This window comes from Danio aesculapii, chromosome 10 (genome assembly GCF_903798145.1).
Source record: "Danio aesculapii chromosome 10, fDanAes4.1, whole genome shotgun sequence".
NCBI lineage: Eukaryota > Metazoa > Chordata > Actinopteri > Cypriniformes > Danionidae > Danio > Danio aesculapii.
In genome coordinates this window covers 12817630-12837850 of record NC_079444.1, presented here as the reverse complement: position 1 = coordinate 12837850, position 20221 = coordinate 12817630, and the positions used below count along the sequence as shown (strand labels likewise).

Below are 20221 nucleotides of genomic sequence, written 5' to 3'. Positions count from 1 at the left end.
TGAAGTGGGCGGGGCTTAATGTGCCACGTTGATGGACAGCAGTGGGGACGTGGAATTGTGTCCATCTGCAGCCGGGCAAATCTCATACATTACGCACATACTCACGGAGATCATAAAGTTAAATTGTTAATTCACTTTAACGCGCGTGTTTGTGCGTGGATGAATCTGTGTATGACTGCTGGAAACACAATAAGACAAGGTAAACACTTTTTAAAAGTAAGAAAATCCTTCAACGATAGCTGCATTAGCCTCTCTGCTACAGTATTATGTGTTTTAAAAGGACATTACATGGAAAGACTGCACATCTTTTTCACCAGAACGTGTCTGTTGTGAAAAATCATATCTATTATTATTCATAACTGTGGTTTATTATGAAGTCACGGTTAATATTGGTCATGTTTAATTGTACTCTAATCTGCAGGCTGTATTGTATTATGTATCTGAAGTGTTAATTATTTATCAGTTGAATATTGTTTAGATTGGTTTGTACTTCGTGGCTTTATATTGTTTGTCATGTTTTGTCAATGGAATTGTTTGCTTCGTTATGTGTTAAAGAGATCACTGGGGTCATAGCAGAACAATTGTGACAGTATTTAGAGAAGACACTAAAATGTCATTCATTCAAGTAACAATTGAGTTAAAGTTGGTTTTATATTCACACATTTGGACTTTCTCCTTAATAATATAATTTCAGAAAATATTCTTTGCAGATACTGAATAGGGAAATCACATTGGCAGCTAATGAATAATAAAGTACAACACTGTTTATAGTCAATTAAGTAGTACTAATTGGGGATGCTCCGATCAGGATTTTAGGAACCGATACCGAATATCGATTCATCTTCATGGTGATCAGCCTATGCAGAGTACAATTCTAATACTTCAAGCTTTATACATTAACATTGCATAAAGCGCATTTTCCCTCTAAGTATGATACTTAAGCAGGGGCGATTTTAGGATATTCATTTTAGGGGGGCTCAGCTCTTTATGAGGTAATTTTTTTTTTATTAATTAATTAAATTATATATATATATATATATATATATATATATATATATATATATATATATATATATATATATAATCCTAATATTACATTTAGAAGTAATAATTTAATAGTAATACATTTAAAAAATAAAGTAAAATAAACTAGCACTCTATTGTATACACAGGCATAGCAATTTGAGTTCTGAATGAATCAAATAGGCTCGACACGCCTGTTTACTGTAGTACAGTGTATTAAAGAAATAAAACTGGCACTTTTATATTTAAATGGCATAAATATAAATATTTTTTAAAGTTGCAGGCTAATTCACACGTTTAACAATCTGAATCATAATAATAAATATATATATTTTTAATACAAGACAACACGTGATGTTTCTCTCTGTCAGTGACCCTGACAGTTAAAATGAGTACATTCACTAAGTGGTTCTGTCCTTGTGTATGATCTTTTCTGTGCGTGACTGTATGGTATAGACTAGTTAATGCCACATACACTGTGATGTGTTTTATATTCGTAGTTCATTTTAAAAATAAAAATAGCGAAATGTTCTTTAAGAGTTACATTTTCGCTGAAGGAGGTGAGCACTGAGGAAACAGTAGATTGGAAACCCGATTGCTTCTCTGTGACATTGGTATAAGTGATACAAGTGTATCTATAGCAGATTAGCAGATATTATAATAAGTTATCAATAAACACACACCTTGTGCTCTCGCTCTGCACGGCTGTGGTTTGCTGATCAAATGGAAAACGAAATACAGGGCGGAGCCAAATTCTGCTGCTGTTTTCATATCAAATTTAAAGAGGACTGAGGTGATAATTTAGTTTATGAGCTAATCGCAAAACATTTTAGGGGGGCTACAGCCCCCCTAAAATAGGCCTAGTGACGCCCATGTACTTGAAGGTGAAGATCTCTTAAACACGTCTCTTATAACCATTCAGTGTGGACACGTCATGGTCAGAAGCAGCTTTACAGAAAATAATTGATAAAACAGATAAAAAATTTGGTAAGTAAAATGACTAACAATGCAATTTGGAAACATTGCAAGTGATGGAAGAATAATTTAATGTACCTTAATGAAGAAAAAGTTTAGAGTGCATTTTTGATGCATAAGAAGTTAAAATGCATCTTCCTCTGCTTGTAAACCCATAAACGAACGCTTGAGATCAGTTTATGTGATCAGCCAGATTAGAGAGTACTGATCGAGTCATAAAATGTGATTATTGACCGATACCAATCTCCGGCCGATCGATTGGAGCAATCCCATAGTACTAATGTTGGTTTCAGGGTTTTGACGGTCATGGAAAACCTGGAAAAGTCATGAAATTTTGACATGGCTTTTTCCAGGCCAGAAAAGGTTTTGGAAAAACAGAAAAACCCACAAAGTTTTGGAAAAGTCATGGAAGTTAGTCTAACAAATATCTGTACACTTGAATTCGGGCTGCGTGATATTAGACAAATCTGACATTACCATATTTTGTATTTCTGTGATGTATATTGCGATGTGAATACAATTTCACCAGATGATTTAACAGGTATAATTGGATTGATTGGGGGGATTTTGTAGAGGAGTGAATCTCGAATAATATATAACAAATAAATTACAAGCATAGATAAATAAAATATAGTGAAGATAAAAGTGAATTATAGTTTTCAGGTATTCACTATTCTGATACAGATATTGAATAATCAACACTGCATAGTCTTCATTGTAGATTATTTCATCTTTATTAAAGTTACAAAACATTTCTTGTGGCTGGATGTTTTAAAATTTAAAATATTGAAATGTTCACACAGTCACAGGCCTTAAAGGGACAGTTTACTCAAAGATTAAAATGTACTTACTATTTACTCACACGTCACTTGTTTCAACACTATAGTAGTTACAAAATAATTTTTTGTGTTCATTTAAAAAATAGAAAACTCATAAATGTTTTAAACAAGTGAAGGGTCTAATGAAAATGGTAAGTCATTTTTGGGTGAACTATCTCTTTAAAATTGCATGCAGATGATTTTACTCCATTTTTGCTCCATTATGATTAATCTCTATATTAATATCCTGCGACGTGACTATTGCGGATGCACACATTGCGATATCAGTGCTGAAACAATATATTGTGCAGCCCTAACTTGAATATAGGTTGGTTGTCTTTACTTTTCTTCTGTAAACTTGCTCTCACAATGTTAGTGCTGTGTAGGCATTATCAAAATCCATTTTACATAGATATAAAAACTAATTGAAACAAAATGGATTGTTGCATGATCTATGATGTGCTGTAATAAATTGAATTGTTTTTCTTATTATTTACCATGTATATGTAGACATTACATGAAACATTACGTCATGAAAATGTATTTAAAAGTTCTGGAAAAGTCATGGATTTTTAGTAGTAAAAATGTGTGTGAATCCTGTGTTTTGACGTCATACTTGCATGCGACAAATTAGGGCCCGTTGTAAGCTTTGATTTGGCCCACCATCCCATCTGAGAAAGGAGTACGAATGACGGGCTGGGTTAGGGGGAATGATTTTAACAGAGATTGTCATTTCTAGTTTAAAATAATCTTTTTTGTTTGGTTGGTTTGTTGCTGAGCTACAAAAAAAAAGCCAACTAAATGTTTCATTTTAATGTTAATTGTAAAGACGTAAATAAATACTTTGTAAAAATGTAAATACTGTCACTTATAGAGACAGATAGAGGACAATGCAGAAGACATCTGTGAGAAAATCAAGACAAAATCAGGTGCAGCTTGACTAGCGTAGCTGCATTCTGTTGTAAATAAGATAATTTTTACTGTAATAAGTTAATTATAAAAATGTGTACTTCATTAGGTAATACAAAGCAATGTTTTCTAGTTATTCTTAAATATTATTAAATAAATTAGGAAGTACCCATGGCAGCTATATTTACCTTCAGTTCACTAGCCTCAATCTAGTTTGGTTTTTGCCCCTTCATAACAAAAGGTTTGGCACCCTTGAAAAGGCACCCCTCATCTAGACATTTTAGACATTGGCTGAAAATGGACGCGATTGCTAAAATAATCATAGCAAATGGCACATCAAATGATTAGAATTTTTTTCCTCATTTTAGGATGAAGCTAAAAGAAATTAACCGAACTGCTATCCAGGCCTGGAGTCCAGCTCAGCAGCACCCCATCTATCTGGCAGCAGGTAACCATGATCAGTCACTGTATTAATTCCTTCAGACATTGCCAAGCTTTTCCTATTAGACACAGTACAGATGACATGAGAAATTTCATGCTCATTAGTTTTAAGCAGTGAAAGACAGAAAACACTAAATGTTTTCTACAAAAATGTAATTTATAAAACAGAACGCCTGACATGTAAGTGGGTAAAGAAGATTTAAACATGATATATATATATATTTCAAGGCCATGACACCATATAACGATGCATTCTTGATAGTTGCTGGTTTTCCCTGTTGGGAAGAGGTAAAATTTTACATTTTTATTCAGTTTTATTTACATTGATCATCAGTTGCAGAGCAAAAAAGCTTAGTTACTGGCTTAAAATGATGTGGTTATATAGAGTTGTGTGTGTGAGAGAGATCTTAGCACAGTACCTTGATATGATTGCGAAAATAATAATAAGCAGCTCTGCTCTCAGAACAACTCTGAGTAAACAAAGTAAGTGTATTTATGCGCGCATACTCTTAATTTGTTGTTGCAGGCCTATCTAAAGGGTTGATGCTGCCAACTGATGATCAACAGTAAAAATTAAAGGTTTTACCTCTTCCTAACAGGGAAAACCTGCAAAAATAAAGAATGCTTGATTATGTGGTGTCATGGCTTTGCAATCAACAAATGTCATTATAATGGATGTCAATGGTGCAAAAACAGCCACAAACATTGTGGGTTGTAAAATTGAACAGTACATAAGGATCAAAAAACTGGGTGAACCTCGAAGTTAATGATAATTTTTCTTTTGAAGATTCACGTTTGAATGACAAATAACTAGTTAGAATGTAAAACCTCTGTAATTTAATCTAATGCTTATTATTGCTTCTTATTGGTTCAGGTACCTCGGCCCAGCAGCTCGATGCCACCTTCAGCACTAATGCATCACTGGAGATCTTTGAATTGGATCTGACGGATCCTGCTTTAGCCATGAAGTCATGTGGATCTTTCTCTTCTCCACACAGGTACTGAGTTTGGCTAGCATAATGTGCTAATGGTTTAGAGTTTCAGGCAAGGGAACTGTTCTGAACCGTTTTATCATATAGAAACTTTAAAAGTAATGTTTCTTGTTTCCTTGTTATTCATTAACAAGTGGAAAAGTGGTAAAACCCTCAAAGACTTCTGAAAATTCTTCTGGAATTCTTCTGGAATTTTATTTATGAAAAAAAAAAACTTTGCAGTCTGTTGAAACTTGCTAGCTGAGTGTTATTATATGCTAGAAACATGCTAGCAACCTACTTAAAACATACTGTTAACACATTGGGCCCTATCATATACCTGGCGCAATACGTGTTTCCATGACATATTGCTATTTTCAGACCAATGCAAACCTAATTTTTCCATTTTCCGCCATGTTTTTTTAAATAGCAAATCCATTTGCACCACTTTGTGGACTCATGGGTGTTTCGGTCTGGAAAAGAGGTGTGTTAAGGCGCATTGTTTGTGCGTTGCTATTTTGACCACACTTCGTTATTATTGTTCATTTATTCGTTTGCTGGAAATTAGAACTGAAATAGTTTTAAACAAATCTTTGTGTTTAACGAACGAAATTAATTATGTAGGCTAATCAATGTTTGTGCATAACCTACAACACTGTTTCCTTATCCACGAAAGAGAGAAAGTGAAAGTAAAGGCCAAATGGAGGAGGCTCATTCTCGCTCTGCAGATTCTCTGTTTAACTGTTTTCTCACTAGTGAAGCATTCAGTTTTCCACTTACATAGTCTGCCATGTAAATAGCAAATACGCCATGGAGCAACGCAGACTCTTAAAGGGAATGGGAGATGAGACTCTGATTGGTTTATTCTCAAAACACACCCATAACTCATTAAGAGAATAAGCTCAAGCCTGTTAGATTATGTTGCAATAATAATGTAAAATATACATTTTACTGCTCCAGAAAAGTACTCATTTTAGCTCAAACCAACCAATGGTTTTAGGCTTGAGCATGGTGCACAGCAGTTTTGCAGCTTTGCTTCCCCCATGCACATCTGACATTTTGTACCTATTAGATGCAGGTCTGATTTCTTGTACAAGTTGCATTTAGTTTTTTGCAAATATTGAATGTTTTGAGGAAAAATGTTGGATTATTTAAAAAATGTGCAACTCATTGTCAACTCATGTTCAACCATTGTTAAAACCTGATTAAAACCAGTTCATTTCAGATGTTTCCAGTGTGTCTTGGGACATACACTACCTGACAAAAGTCTCGTCATCGATCCCAGTTGTAAGGGCAGCTTGACTTCTAGTTGATCATTTGGAAAAGTGGCAGAATTTAGATTTTTTCCAATGAATCATCTGTTGAACTGCTTCCCAATCATCACAAATACTGCTCAAGACTTATTGGAACCCGCATAAACCTAAGATTCTTACAGAAATCAGTAAAGTTGGTGAAGGAAAAAGTATGGTTTGGGGTTACATTCAATAGGGGTGTGTGAGAGATCTGCAGAGTTGATGGCAACATCAACAGCCTGAGGTATCAAGACATTTGTGCTACCCATTACATTACAAACCACAGGAGAGGGATAATTCTTTCGCAGGATAGCGCTCCTGCTCATACTTCAGCCTCCACATCAAAGTTCGGGAAAGCAAAGAAGGTGCTCCAAGATTGGCCAGCCCAGTCTCCAGACATGAACATATTGAGTATGTCTCGGGTAAGATGGAGGAAGCATTGAAGATGAATCCAGAGGATCTTGATGAAGTTACCCTGTTAGAAGCTCAACCCTGTTAGATTATGTGCCGCTGCGCAGAGCAAATATTTTTTCATCCTTAAAATAGCAAAAGTGGATTCGGATACGGCCTTAATGCTTTTGCGCACTGCGCTTCAGACTTTGCAACTAGATCGTTAAAATAGAGCCCATTGTGTTATAAAATCCTGTTAGCGACATGCAAGAATTTTTATAAGTGTGCTAAATAAAGTTACAGTTTGCTAAAACGGTGTGCTAGCTGTGGGTTTAGTCTTGCTACTGTGTGTTAAGTAATCTTTTTTTATAATTATATAATCAAACATCTAATGACGTCAGTTTTGTATAACTTCAGAAGACTTGGAATAAGTCTCCGTTTCAAAAGACAGATAAACATCTAATGGTAAACCGGTTGTTTTATTTAGCGTTCTGCTACTTCAGTGAGAGATTACAATTCCTGAAATTCAGTGTAAAAAATTTGATGTTGTACTTTCTCAAAGTTAGTTAATTTTGAAACCTTGTAGTAACCCGTTTGTCCAATTTCTAGATACCACAAGCTAGTCTGGGGTCCGCATGGCATTGAAAACCAGGGCTTGCCATCTGGTGTTCTCATTGCTGGAGGGGAGAATGGCAATATTATCCTCTATGACGCCTCCAAAATCATTGCTGGAGATAGTGAAGTGATCATTTCACAGAGTGAAAAACATACGGGAGCAGTAAGAGCTCTTGACGTCAACTCATTTCAGGTAATCACTCAGTCATTTTGTGCAAGAATATATGTAGGTGTAGTTCTGATTGTGTAAATGTAAATGACTCTCTTTTCTTTATTTTAGTCAAACCTTGTGGCGTCTGGTGGAAATGAGTCCGAAATCTACATTTGGGATTTGAACAACTTCAGCTCGCCAATGACACCAGGACCGAAAACACAGGTTAAAAACGCAGCTAATTATTTACTCTCATGACATCCTGTAGTTTGGTTAAATATTTTGCAAGTGCATTATGTTTGCATTAGGAATGCACTGAAAAGATTTTTTTTTTTTTGGTCCAATACTGATTTTAGCAAAATGCTTTTGGCTCATACCGATACACTATTGGTCAGATGCATACAGTCCTATACTGTACTTGTTGGTCCTTTTTTTTCTTAATTAAATAAGTTTTACTTAACATAAATTGGATCCATTTAACATTTAACTGTCTACAATTTTAAGATAGGCACAGGTAAAAAAATCACAATATGACTTCAATATGATCTTCAAAAGTGATTTTTGTGCACAGCAGTTGCTTTACTTCCCCCATGCACATTTTACATTTTGTACCTATTAGATGCAGGTCTGATTCCTTGTACAAGTTACATTTAGTTTTTTGCAAATATTGAATGTCTTGGGGAAAAGTGTTGGACTATTTAAAAAATGTGCAACTGTTAAAACCTGATTGAAACCAGTTCATTTCAGATGTTTCCAGTGTGTCTTGGGACATACACTACCTGACAAAAGTCTCGTCATCGATCCCAGTTGTAAGGGCAACTTGACTTCTAGTAGATCATTTGGAAAAGAATTTAGGCAGAATTTAAATTTTTTCCAATGAATCATCTGTTGAACTACTTCCCAATCATCACAAATTCTGCTCAAGACTTATTGGAACCCGCATAAACCTAAGATTCTTACAGAAATCAGTCAAGTTTGGTGAAGGAAAAAATCATGGTTTGGGGTTCCATTCAGTAGGGGTGTGTGAAACTCTTTTATCGGGTTGAATCCAGTATCTAATATAAATCTTTAACTAGTAAATAAATACAGGGTTCATACTGTCATGGAAAACTTGAAAAAGTCATAAAATTTTGACATGGAGTTTTCCAGGCCTGGAATGCCTATGAATGGAAGTCTATGGAGCGAAAAGTGCAGTGTGATCGTGGCTTTATAATAGAAGTAGTTTTACCCACTATTAGTAGTTTAACAAACTACTAAGATTATCTAAAATCAGTTTGACAAATATCTGTATATTGGAATGAAGGTTAGTTGTTTTTACTTCTTTTGTTTTATTGGCCAAAACATGCTCTCACATTATTAGTGCTGTGTAAGCATCATCTATTTTGCATAGATATAAAAATAAATTGAAACTGTTGCGTGTTTTATGACATGCTGTAATAAATGAAAGTCCTGGAAAAGTCATGGAATTTTTGTAGTAAAAATGTGTATGAACCCTGTAAATATCCTACAGACTTGCATATAAAAGGGAGCTCCCATATTTCTTGTTGGTGATGTCTGTCATGGGACAGTAAGCATCCTTCTTTAGTTTTGACTTTGCTGTTTGTTTTAGCCTCAAGAGGATATCAGCTGTGTTGCGTGGAACAAACAGGTGCAGCACATCCTGGCCTCAGCCAGTCCCAGCGGAAAGGCTTCAGTCTGGGATCTGAGAAAGAACGATTTAATCATTAAAGTCAGCGATCACAGCAACAGGGTTTGTGCTGTTACTCGTATTTCACTCACTTTTACTTCAGCTTTCCTAATTGAATTGATTAACTTGCATTATGAATATGTAATAACTAGATGTACTTCAGATAATAACTAGATGTACTTATAGACGATGTATGTAAGTAGTTTCCTTCCTTGTTTGTGTCAGTATTACCGTCTGATATCATGTTTGTGTTCATGATGTGGTTTTAGTGACGTGTGTTGTGGTTTTAGATGCACTGCTCTGGTCTGGCCTGGAATCCAGAGGTGGCCACTCAGCTGGTTTTGGCTTCTGAAGATGACCGAATGCCAGTGATTCAAATGTGGGATCTGCGCTTCGCCACGTCCCCTCTCAAAGTGCTGGAGAACCACACAAGGTAGAAAAAAAAACATTTGATCAGCTTACCAGCAGATAATTTTAGGTGGAAAATTATACTAAGGTGGAAGGACAATAAGCCAAAATTAGCTTGCTTACTCATGCTGTATTTTCTTTTGATTTGATATCAAAGACAGCATAGATGTGTCCTTTACTGCCATTGATATCCCACAAATCTGTGCTTTCAATTTCTGACAGTTGGAAAATAAATACAAATAAGCATTTCCTGTCCAAGCACTGCTTAGATATCCTTTTGTGTTTTTGGCTTTTTTCTTGCAATAAGTTAGTATTGTGGTTAGCAGATATTCCCCATATACAGTGAATATGATGTCTTTGGGAATTTTTGCCCGTTCCTCTTTGCAGTACCTCTCAAGCTCAATCAGGTTGAATGGGAAGCGACGGTGTACAGCTGTTTTCAGATAAACTCCAGACATGTTTAATAGGATTTAGGTCTGGACTCTGGCTGGCCCACTCTAGGACATTCACAGAGTTGTTGTGAAGCCACTCCATTGATATTTTGGCGGTGTGCTTTGGGTCATAGTCCTGCTGGAAGAAGCGTCACCTCAGTCTGAGGTAAAGAGCACTTAGCAGGTTTTTTTATTCAGGATGTCTTTGTACATTGCTGCATTCATCTTTCCCTCTATCCTGACTAGTCTTCCAGTTCCTGGTGCTAAAAAACATCCCCACAGCATGATGCTGCCACCACCATGCTTCATTCTAGGGATGTCTAGGCCTGGTGAGGAGCAGTGCCTGGTTTTCTCCGGACGTAACGCCTGGCATTCACTCCAAAGAGTTAAATTTTAGTCTCTTCAGACCAGAGAATTTGTTTCTTATGGTCTGAGAGTCCGTCAGATGCCTTTTGGCAAATTCCAGGAGGGGAGTGGCTTCCGTCTGGCCACTCTACCATACAGGCCTGATTGGTGGATTGCTGCACAGATGGTTGTCCTTCTGTAAGGTTCTCCTCTCTCCACAGAAGAACGCTGGAGCTCAGTCAGAGTGACCATCGGGTTATCGATCATCTTCCTGACTAAGGCCCTTCTCCCCTGATCACTCAGCTTAGATAGCCGGCCAGCTCTAGGAAGAGTCCCGGTGGTTCCAAACATCTTCAACTTACGGATGATGGAGGCCACTGTGATAATCGGAACTTTCAGAGCAGCAGAAATGTTTCTGTAACCTTCCCCGGCCTTGTGCCTCGAGACAATCCTGTCTCGGGCATCAACAGGCAATTCCTTTGTTTTGATGCTTGGTTTGTGCTTTGACACAACTGTCAACCCTGGGACCTTATATAGACCGGTGTATGCCATTCAAATCATGTCCAATCAACTGAATTTACCACAGGTGAACTCCAATTAAGCTGCTGAAACATCTCAAGAATGATCAGTGAAAACAGATTGTACCTGAGCTCAATGTAGAGCTTCACGATAAAAGCTGTGAATGCTTCTGTACATGAGTTTGTTTGTTTTTTCAGCTTTTTTTTTTTTTATAAATTTGCAACAATTTCAAAAACTCTTTGTAAAAAACTTTTTGTAACACATAAAAAATATGGAACAAGTGAAGCGATATGAATATTTTCCGGATGCGCTATATGTGGTTGTCAGTTCTTATCAGTGATAGAAATGTGCATTATTATAGGCTGATATTTGCCTACTTAAACTGATTTGCAGATTAGTTGTGACTGTTTTCATTGTTTTACTAAATCAATGATTTGTTCTATATTCTATATTTGAGAACTGCCACTCACTAGATGTTTTCTATTATTCCAACCATTTTCTTTAAATTATTGCATGTAAAAATCCCAGCGAATCAGCGGTTTCTGAAATACTCTGACCAGCCCATCTGAATCCAAGAGCTGTGCCAAGTCATTTTAATCCCCTTTCTTTGCTATTCTGATACTCCGTTTGAACTTCAGCAGATCATCTTGATCACATCTACAAATCAAAAATATCACTTCTTGTCATGTGATTAGCTGATTAAATATTTTTCATTCACCAGCAGTTGTAGCTTCACCAGCAAGGGTGTAGCTAATAAAAAGTCTGATGACTATAAAGTCAATAAATATTTTACATAAAGTCACACAGTGGCATTTGCTCTAATATATTGAATTTAGTACTCTTTTTAATTGCATTATCTCTTTATATGTGTTCTTCAGAGGTATCTTGGCCATAGCGTGGAGTGTAGCAGATCCAGAACTTCTTCTGAGCTGTGGGAAAGACAACCGGATCCTCTGCTGGAACCCAAACACGGCTGAAGTGAGTGTTTATTTTTCTAAAAAAATGCTGTCAAATACTTTGATCTCCGTAACATATTAAATGTCTGCTCATTCCTGGTTCCAGGTCCTGTATGAGCTGCCCACCAGTACTCAGTGGTGTTTCGACATTCAGTGGTGCCCGAGAAACCCAGCTGTTCTGTCTGCTGCTGCTTTTGATGGCCACATCAGCATTTACTCCATTATGGGAGGAAGCAATGACAACGCCATTAATTTGCAGGCTGATCAGGTACAAGTAAACTTAGAACCTGTCCACAGGAACATGGGTATTCTCAAAATATCAATTTTCTTCTACACATTTTGACTGAAACCGAAACTCTCTGAAGACTCCTGGCTAAGGTGAAGGTTTTTAGAAACTCTGGTTATGGTGTGGTCGAGTGGCCATCAGTGTGCGTGCTGTTTTCTCCTTTTTGATTGGCCGACAAGGCTTTGTTCATGCGGGTTTCACAGCAAATACTGTGGATACGATTGAGGCGAGTTGATGCATTCATTTGGCTGTTTGCATTAATTTTGTATGTAACTTACTCGCATGAATACTTAATTCTGTGGTTAGTGTGAATCCAGCATAAAAGGCTCTTATTGCCTGTTGGTTTGGCCTTTAACAGTGCATTACAGTGCATTTTCATGTGAACAGATGTTTTTTAAAATGAAGGCAGTGAAAGCTCAGTTTATACGAAAACCTTTGTACGTGTAGATGGGCTCAGTATACAAGATAACTCTCTTAAGCTAGCATGAAAATCTTCTCACAGTCGATCCTGATGTGTTTTGGATGAATAGTTAAGTAGCTCGTTTGGAAGTATGGATCCATTTGGTACGGGGAAGACATTGCCACCGTTACAACTGCCCCAGCAAACGTCCCCCCAGAGCACCATCACACCTCTGAAGAAACCTCCAAAATGGATCCGTAGACCAGTTGGAGCATCTTTTGCTGTAAGTGGCTATACATCTAGCATTGCACATTGAAGATGCACTAATAAATGGGCTTGTTCTAAATCTGCTTTGTATTTTTGTGAACAGTTTGGTGGGAAACTTGTTACTTTGGACAACATTAAGCCAACTGCTCAACAGCCCCAGCAGACTGCTGCTCATGTTGTTCACATAAGTCAAGTTGTGACCGAAACAGATTTTATTCATCGATCAAACCAACTCCAGACGACTCTCACTGCAGGAAATTTTCTTGAGTACTGCCAAAACAAGATTGAAACTGCTCAGAATGAATTTGAGAAGACGGTTTGGTCATTTCTGAAGGTAAGACTCTTGTGTGCAGAAGAACAGAGGTTAAGTAACTTTTTATCAGAGTTGTAACCAATAGATTCATGTTCTTAGGTAAACTTTGAAGAAGACGCACGACTGAAATATTTGGAACTTCTGGGATATGAGAAGGAAGAACTCGCCCTAAAGGTATTGTGTTCATTATTTGTAAATTGAATTGTAGTGTAAATCCCTGAGATTGTTTCTCTCTGTCTCAGAGTTTTGGACTTGATTAAGTTTTGGTTGTGGTTTTCAGATTGCATCAGCGTTAGAAGGAAACTGCAAACCTAAAGAGGCCGATGTGGTAAGCGGACCAATCATTGGGCTTTATATAAAGGTTCCAGGTTTTTATTTTTGCAACTTGTTCAGGTAACATCGGGATCCAATTTCAAAAATAGCTTTTAGAGATGCCTGCGAGAAGGTTAATTTTTACAAAGCAAGCACAAAATACCGTTCTTGTTTCTTGCTCTTTTTAGCAAGAGGAAGTGAAAGTTTTAAAGTAGAAGCTTCCTTATTGGAAAAATTTGGAACTCAACCTAGGTGGAGACCTTTAAATTAAGTGGAAACTAAGCAAATAAGCAAACTGATAAAACCTTTATTTGCACCTTTACCCTTGACAGTTGCTTAGTCATTTAAAACCCTCTTTTTATCTGTAATTTGCTATTTTTGTTTACTATACAAACTATAGACATACCACCACTGGGCGTCAGTATTTAAAGTACACTAAAGGTGCTTTTCCACTGCACACAGTGTTGTTAAGTACTTCTCACTTTTGTAGGCTTTCCCCACTGTGTTCCGTACCTAGTACCTGGCACTTTTTTGTACCACCTCGGGTGAGGTTCCAGGCTTGTGATGCTAGACATGTACAAGGAGAAACGGATGCAATGAATTCCCAGAGTTAATTAATAGTGGTTAATTAATTAAATAATTTATTATTTATGTTCCGTCAAGCAGGATAACATCTGGATTCTGTTTACCCCGTAACCCAGGGTTACATTTTTAAGTGTGAAATACCATAAAGAATTAAATCTCTTTAAATCATGGTCTATACTGGCTCTTCACATCAGCATCACATTTTCTCTGTATTAATCATGTGTTTTCAATCTTTCATTGCTTTCATTCCATCATATCCTCACTGTCATGTGTGAAGCTTTCCATCATCCCTGCCACCATTCCTCTTCATCATACCACTCCTGCTCCTGACCCGCTGTCAGACCCTTTGCCTGACATTAATGATAACACTGAACCAGTCCTTGAAACTCAGTCAGAGCCTGATCCTGTTACTTTGCTGGTTCAGCCTCAGATTGAGCCTAAATATGCAAGTCCTCCAAACCTTGAGCTACACCTTCACTCTGCAAAAGACCCTTTAGTTGAGTCCACAACCGTCCCCAGTGCCAATACCTTACAACCTCACTCCCAACCCTTAGTGGACTTCACCCCACCAGTAGATCTCACCACCCTCTTTGACCTGACGCCTCCAGTTGATCTCACCCACTCCTTTGACCAGACACCCCCAGTGGGCATTGCTGCTCCTGTTGACATTGTAACACAGGTTGGTCCTTCTGGGCAAGTTACTTCACCCCAAGAACAGTTGGATTCTGTGCCTCTCCTTACACCTTCGACTTGTCCTCAAGAGTCCAATCATGGTCTGGAGTCTACTGATCTACTGTTGCCTCCTGAATCTACTGCCACAATGGTGCCAAGCCGGTCTTCATGTGGTGCAACACCAGTTGAGTTTCAACAATCTGTGCCAATCACAGAGCAAGCATTTGGAGTAGTGCTGACTGAGCATCTTGAGCCTGCACAAGCATCTACTATAGGGTTACATCCAGCATCTGATGTGATCCCAAAATGTGACCCACTGGATGCTCTTGGCCTTTCTCCAGACATCTTGTCTCAAGAAGCCATGTCTATGCAAATATTAAGTGTTGACCCTCAACTACCAACACTAGAGTCTGGCTTAATGACAGAACTTCCTGTTTCTATGGCTAATCTTCTGAACACTAGTGACTGCAAGCCAGAGTTGCAAGTTGACGATGTTTTGGGTGGTGATGACCCAAATAATGGCAGGGCTAAAGAGGAAACGAAACTGGAGGAGGTACCTTCACCATGTTGACAAATACTCCTGGTAGAGGCTCTTGTTGCAACATCCCTGTGTGACAGAGTATATTCTATTTCTGGAATCAAATTATATAAACTGGACAAGATGCAGGGACAAAAATATCAAGAAATGTTAAATTGTTCCTTCTGAAACTTGCAGTCTCACACAGGAATGTTGGCATAGTAGTTTTTTTGTTGTAGATTTGAGTATTGCAACTAACCTCAACCAAGGCTTGTAGTCTTGTGGCAATGTGCATGTACTTTTTACTACCTCTTTGGGAACTGAGTACATGGAGAATCTGCATTATTGTACTACAATGGGTGGTAGTCGACTAACAAATGTAGTCATTTTGGCAATGCATGAATGATATTCCCATGTCTCACTTAGTATATCATTAGTGGCACCATCCCAAATGGCACTTTTCATGAGTACTTGTAGTCTATCAGACTTGCAATGGTCACTGAGGGCACATGTCCTCAAAGTCCACAAGGCCCTAGACCAGGTGTCTCCAATCTCGGTCCTGGAGGGCCAATGTCCTGTAAACTTCAGCTCCAACTTTCCTGAACACACCTGCCTGGAAGTGTCAAGTATACCTAGTAAGACCTTGATTGGCTTTTTTAAGGTGTGTTTGATTAGGGTTGGATCTAAACTCTGCAGTACACTGGTTCTCCGAAAACAAGTATGGTGACCCCTGCCGTAGAGTGTCTCATTTATTCTGGCTTACTGAATAGTGATCATGAGCACCCCCTTTATGGCTACTATGGGACCTCGATGCACAATTTTACCTTGCCTCAGTACTTGAGTTGCGCAGACCTCTACCAAACAGTCAGATCAATATTATCAGAAAAAATGTGCACTTGAAGAAGGCTGCGCAGGTTCAGGGTGCCATTTGGAATTGGGCACATTTAATGAATTTTATAGCATTTTATGATCAAGCATCAGATATTTCCCTCCTGTTTGTGTTTTAAATCCAAGTCAAGTATAGTGGACTATGTGAGTTTTACAAATTGTTTTGGTTGGGGGCAGATCAACTGAATGCTAGCTCGTTGGTTTTAAGAAAGGAGCATGACTGAAGAGAGCAGCCGCCATTGACTTCTATAGCATATTTTGTTCTTACTGTGGATGTCAATGGTTTTCAACATTGTTCAGAATAGCTTGTTTAATGTTCAACAGAAGAAAGAAACTCAAAGTTTAGATCCACTTGAGAATGAAGATTTATATTTTTGGGTGAGCTATCCCTTGCCCTGTACAGGCATATACATATATAGGTATTCTTGTGTGGATTTTTTTTCTACTGTGGTTAAAGAGCATGTGTGATAGTGCTGCAGATGGATGACATTGCATTATTGTACTGGTAAAAAGATGGCAGAACAAGAATTATAGTTTAACAAGACATCAGCATCTTTCAATTTTTTGAGTGGTTTGAAACACTGGAATAGAGATCATTTTAGCTGTGCTTCTGACAAATCAATGAGTTCAGTCAAAGAGCAAACATTTACCATTCCTCACCACGTGAGGAAAAGCTGCAGCAGCAAACAGTCCTATTTGAATAGAATATTTTGTAAATTTACTTGGGATGCATGTTATTCGTGGTTTAAATGGTGGCTTAAAATGGTAAATACCATACTTGGTTAATAATTGAATAACATTACATGTAACAAACATTTACATTTAGTTTATCTTCTAATCCAGGATAAGGAGGAAGTCCTCACAGAGGAAGAAGCAGAACCTGCTGCCACAGAGACGTCTGACCTGGACAATATTCCTGTTGATGATGAAGAACCTGTTGTTGAGGAGACATCCAACACAGAAGTTCCTCCCGCTCCAGCTTCAGACGCCATTAACCTCAAAGTTAGCCAGGGCAAGTGTCTTTATTATTGATTAATTTATTGCTTCTGTTCATTCATTTTCTTTTCAGCTTAGTCTCTTTATTAATCTGGGGTCGCCACAGCAGAATGAACCGCCAACTTATCCAGCATATGTTTTACGTAGCGGATGCCTTTTTAGCTGCAACCCATCACTGGGAAACATCCATACACATTCATTAACACACATACACTATGGACAATTAGGCTTGTTAAAGTGAATTGAATTTACCCAATTCACCTGTACCACATGTCTTTGGACTTGTGAGGGAAATCAGAGCACCCGGAAGAAACCCACACGAACACGGGCATAACATGCAAACTCCAGACAGAAACGTCAACTGACCCAGCTGAGGCTCGAACCAGCGACCTTCTTGCAGTGAGGCGATCGTGCTACCCACTACGCCACCATGACGCCCCTATTGCTTTTGTTTTATTGTTTCAGATATTGATGGACTGATAACACAAGCGCTGCTCACTGGTGATTATGAAGCTGCTGTTAATCTCTGTCTCCATGACAACCGAATGGCTGACGGCATCATCCTGGCCATTGCTGGTGGTCCTGAGCTTCTGGAAAAGACTCAGAAGAAGTACTTCTCCAAAACTCAAAGCAAAATCTCCAAGGTGAGGTACCCCTGTAAACAATGTATTTTCTCGTTATTATACTAGTTACTATTAACATACACCTGTGACTTCATTATATCAGTATCACTGCTTCATTGCCTATGTTGCTGCATTTGTGTTGTTTGGTAATTATTTATTAACAGCTACAACCTTTTCTGAAGAACTGTATTGTTTTGTGGAAGACTTTTGTATTGAAGTCTGTGTGAACTCAAAAGTTTATTTTGCTAGTGCACATTTTTGTTCTTTAGAGGAACAGTTAATCTTTGAAAGTTAAGTTAAAGTTTTGCTAATCGTCAATCAAAGATGGTCCTTCTCTGATGTCAGTTTGACTGCTTTAGCTACAATATTCGTAATCCCGCCCCCTTTACGGGTAGTTTGCTATAAAGTAATGGTATGCTAAACTAAAGCTCCGCCCCTACTCAGTATTCCGCTTCAGTTGAAAGTACATTAACATGCTGAAATAAGTCTCAGCAACTTCTGGTTCTAGCAGACTTAGGCCCAATCCCAATTCAAATTTTAAACCTTGCTACATATTGTCAGGTTTCTGTGTGTCCGTCTTATGTTCCATGTGCTTTTGTTTGTATCATGTAATTCCTTAGTTCTCTTTTCCTGCTGTTTATTAGTGTTCATCAGTTCCACCCGTGTTCCTATTCCTGTTTGTAATTAAGTTTATCATGTCTTGTGTAATTATGCATCCCTAGTTTTGCTTTAACTTTGTCTGATCTTGAATTGTCAATGTATTGTCAACATCATCGTCATTCCTTGGTTCCTGTTTCCATTAGAAGTGTTTGTTAATAAATGTAAGATCTGCACATGTGACATATATGGAATAACCATTTTACAAGCCCCGCAAATCTGTGGTTTATAGTAAATAACCACCTTTTTAGCTGTTTTAAATTCATTGTACACCACGGCCTCACAGGGCTGTCTATTCTCTCGTATTTATTCTAAATGTTTAATATTGTACTGCTGCTTGTTTAACCTGGAAGAACTTGCACATGATCTGGTGAATGATATTTGCCAAACTAACGTAGGATCTATATGTGTTTTAGCTTATTAGCGCAGTGGTGATGAAGGACTGGTTGGACATTTTGGAAACCTGTGACCTCCAGAACTGGAAGGAAGCTTTGGCTGCGGTCATGACTTACGCCAAGCCAGAGGAGTTCTCTGCACTATGTGGTGAGTCTATTATCCTTCCTAAAACATACAGTCTTCATGTTAAAGACTTAACTAGAGCTGGGTCATGATTATTTGACGATGATTACCCAGCCCTAGAAACGTTTTTGTGAATCCCTTTAGCCCAAAGTATACTTTTTGTTTTTTTTTAGTTGCACATTAGTGTATGCCCACAGAGGCTTTCAAATTGTATACACACACAGAGGTGCAGGACACACGAGGACTAGAAATTCATTCTTGTACAGTGTCTGAGCTTTTTTCTCTAGTCGTAATGCGTGATAAAAATGTCTTTGTACTCATTTAATGTAGACTTGTCAATACCTTTGTGGATTTTTATTGTTTTTGCCTTTTTTCAGTAGTGTTTTTGGTCTTGTTCTGTCTTCCCAATTTCTTTTGCAAACGTAGAAAGATTTTCAGTGAAAATCTTAGTACATAAACTCTTTGTGGATAGACTAAGTAGGCTTGTTCCGATGTCTATTTTTTGTTGTATGACATATTGCACCAAAATATATTGCAATAAATTATATTGTCATTTTAAGACCATTTTATAGCACTCCATCATTTAATGCCAGAACGACAATATAATAGTATCAAAATGCAAGTACACTCTTCCAAAGAACACATAATTTATAGTAATTTTAATAATTAGGCATTGGAATCAGAATGTGAAAACATATATTGTAAATAAAGAAATAATAATAAATGTTAACCAAGAAGTGCAGGGTAAAGTGTAATATAGTCTGCGATATCTGCTACCAGATCTATTTTCAGTTGTCAGACACCCACATGAAAATATACTATAGTAATTTATAGTAAATACTGTAGTGTTTTTTAAACCATACTGACACTGATACCTCCAATAGAAATAGGGTTGTTGCACAATCTGCTAAAAAAATCAGTTTTATAAGGTTTTACAATAAATCAAACCCCAATACCCAAGCTGACCCCAGACAGGTTTAGAGGAAAATACAAATTAAATTATAAAATTATTTTTTAAAAATCTAATTAAACACCAATTTGCATTCCAGAACTTACAAAGCTTCTTCAATATCTTAATTTTCACAAAGTTCAAAAACACCTCACAGATGTCACAAAATTCAGAGGATTATTTTCTTATTATACATGTGAGCTTTTCAAGAGCCAAGCATGTTATTAGGTTTCTCAATTAAAGTCCAGTGGAGGGGTGATTAACATTTTTCCAACACAAAGCAATACAACGTCTTGCTTATATTAA

The 20221-nt window shown here is 37.5% G+C and overlaps 1 protein-coding gene across 7 annotated transcripts in view; it reads left to right on the top strand.

Moving 5' to 3' along the window:
* The first annotated feature begins 22 nt into the window (after positions 1-22).
* sec31a (SEC31 homolog A, COPII coat complex component) overlaps positions 23-20221 on the top strand; it is a 42306-nt gene continuing 22107 nt past the window's right edge. For 6 of the 7 annotated variants that reach the window (XM_056466917.1, XM_056466918.1, XM_056466916.1 and 3 more), the window contains exons 1-17: positions 23-199; positions 4094-4173; positions 5041-5164; positions 7429-7627; positions 7715-7810; positions 9195-9335; positions 9563-9705; positions 11854-11953; positions 12038-12199; positions 12748-12900; positions 12988-13218; positions 13297-13371; positions 13478-13525; positions 14372-15319; positions 17015-17183; positions 17633-17811; positions 18864-18990. In XM_056466917.1, the coding sequence (XP_056322892.1) occupies positions 4095-4173; positions 5041-5164; positions 7429-7627; positions 7715-7810; positions 9195-9335; positions 9563-9705; positions 11854-11953; positions 12038-12199; positions 12748-12900; positions 12988-13218; positions 13297-13371; positions 13478-13525; positions 14372-15319; positions 17015-17183; positions 17633-17811; positions 18864-18990 (2974 nt within the window). In that variant the 5' untranslated portion in view covers positions 23-199; position 4094. The remainder of the gene's footprint in view (positions 200-4093; positions 4174-5040; positions 5165-7428; positions 7628-7714; positions 7811-9194; positions 9336-9562; positions 9706-11853; positions 11954-12037; positions 12200-12747; positions 12901-12987; positions 13219-13296; positions 13372-13477; positions 13526-14371; positions 15320-17014; positions 17184-17632; positions 17812-18863; positions 18991-20221) is intronic. The other variant, XM_056466920.1, reaches the window with a different exon arrangement.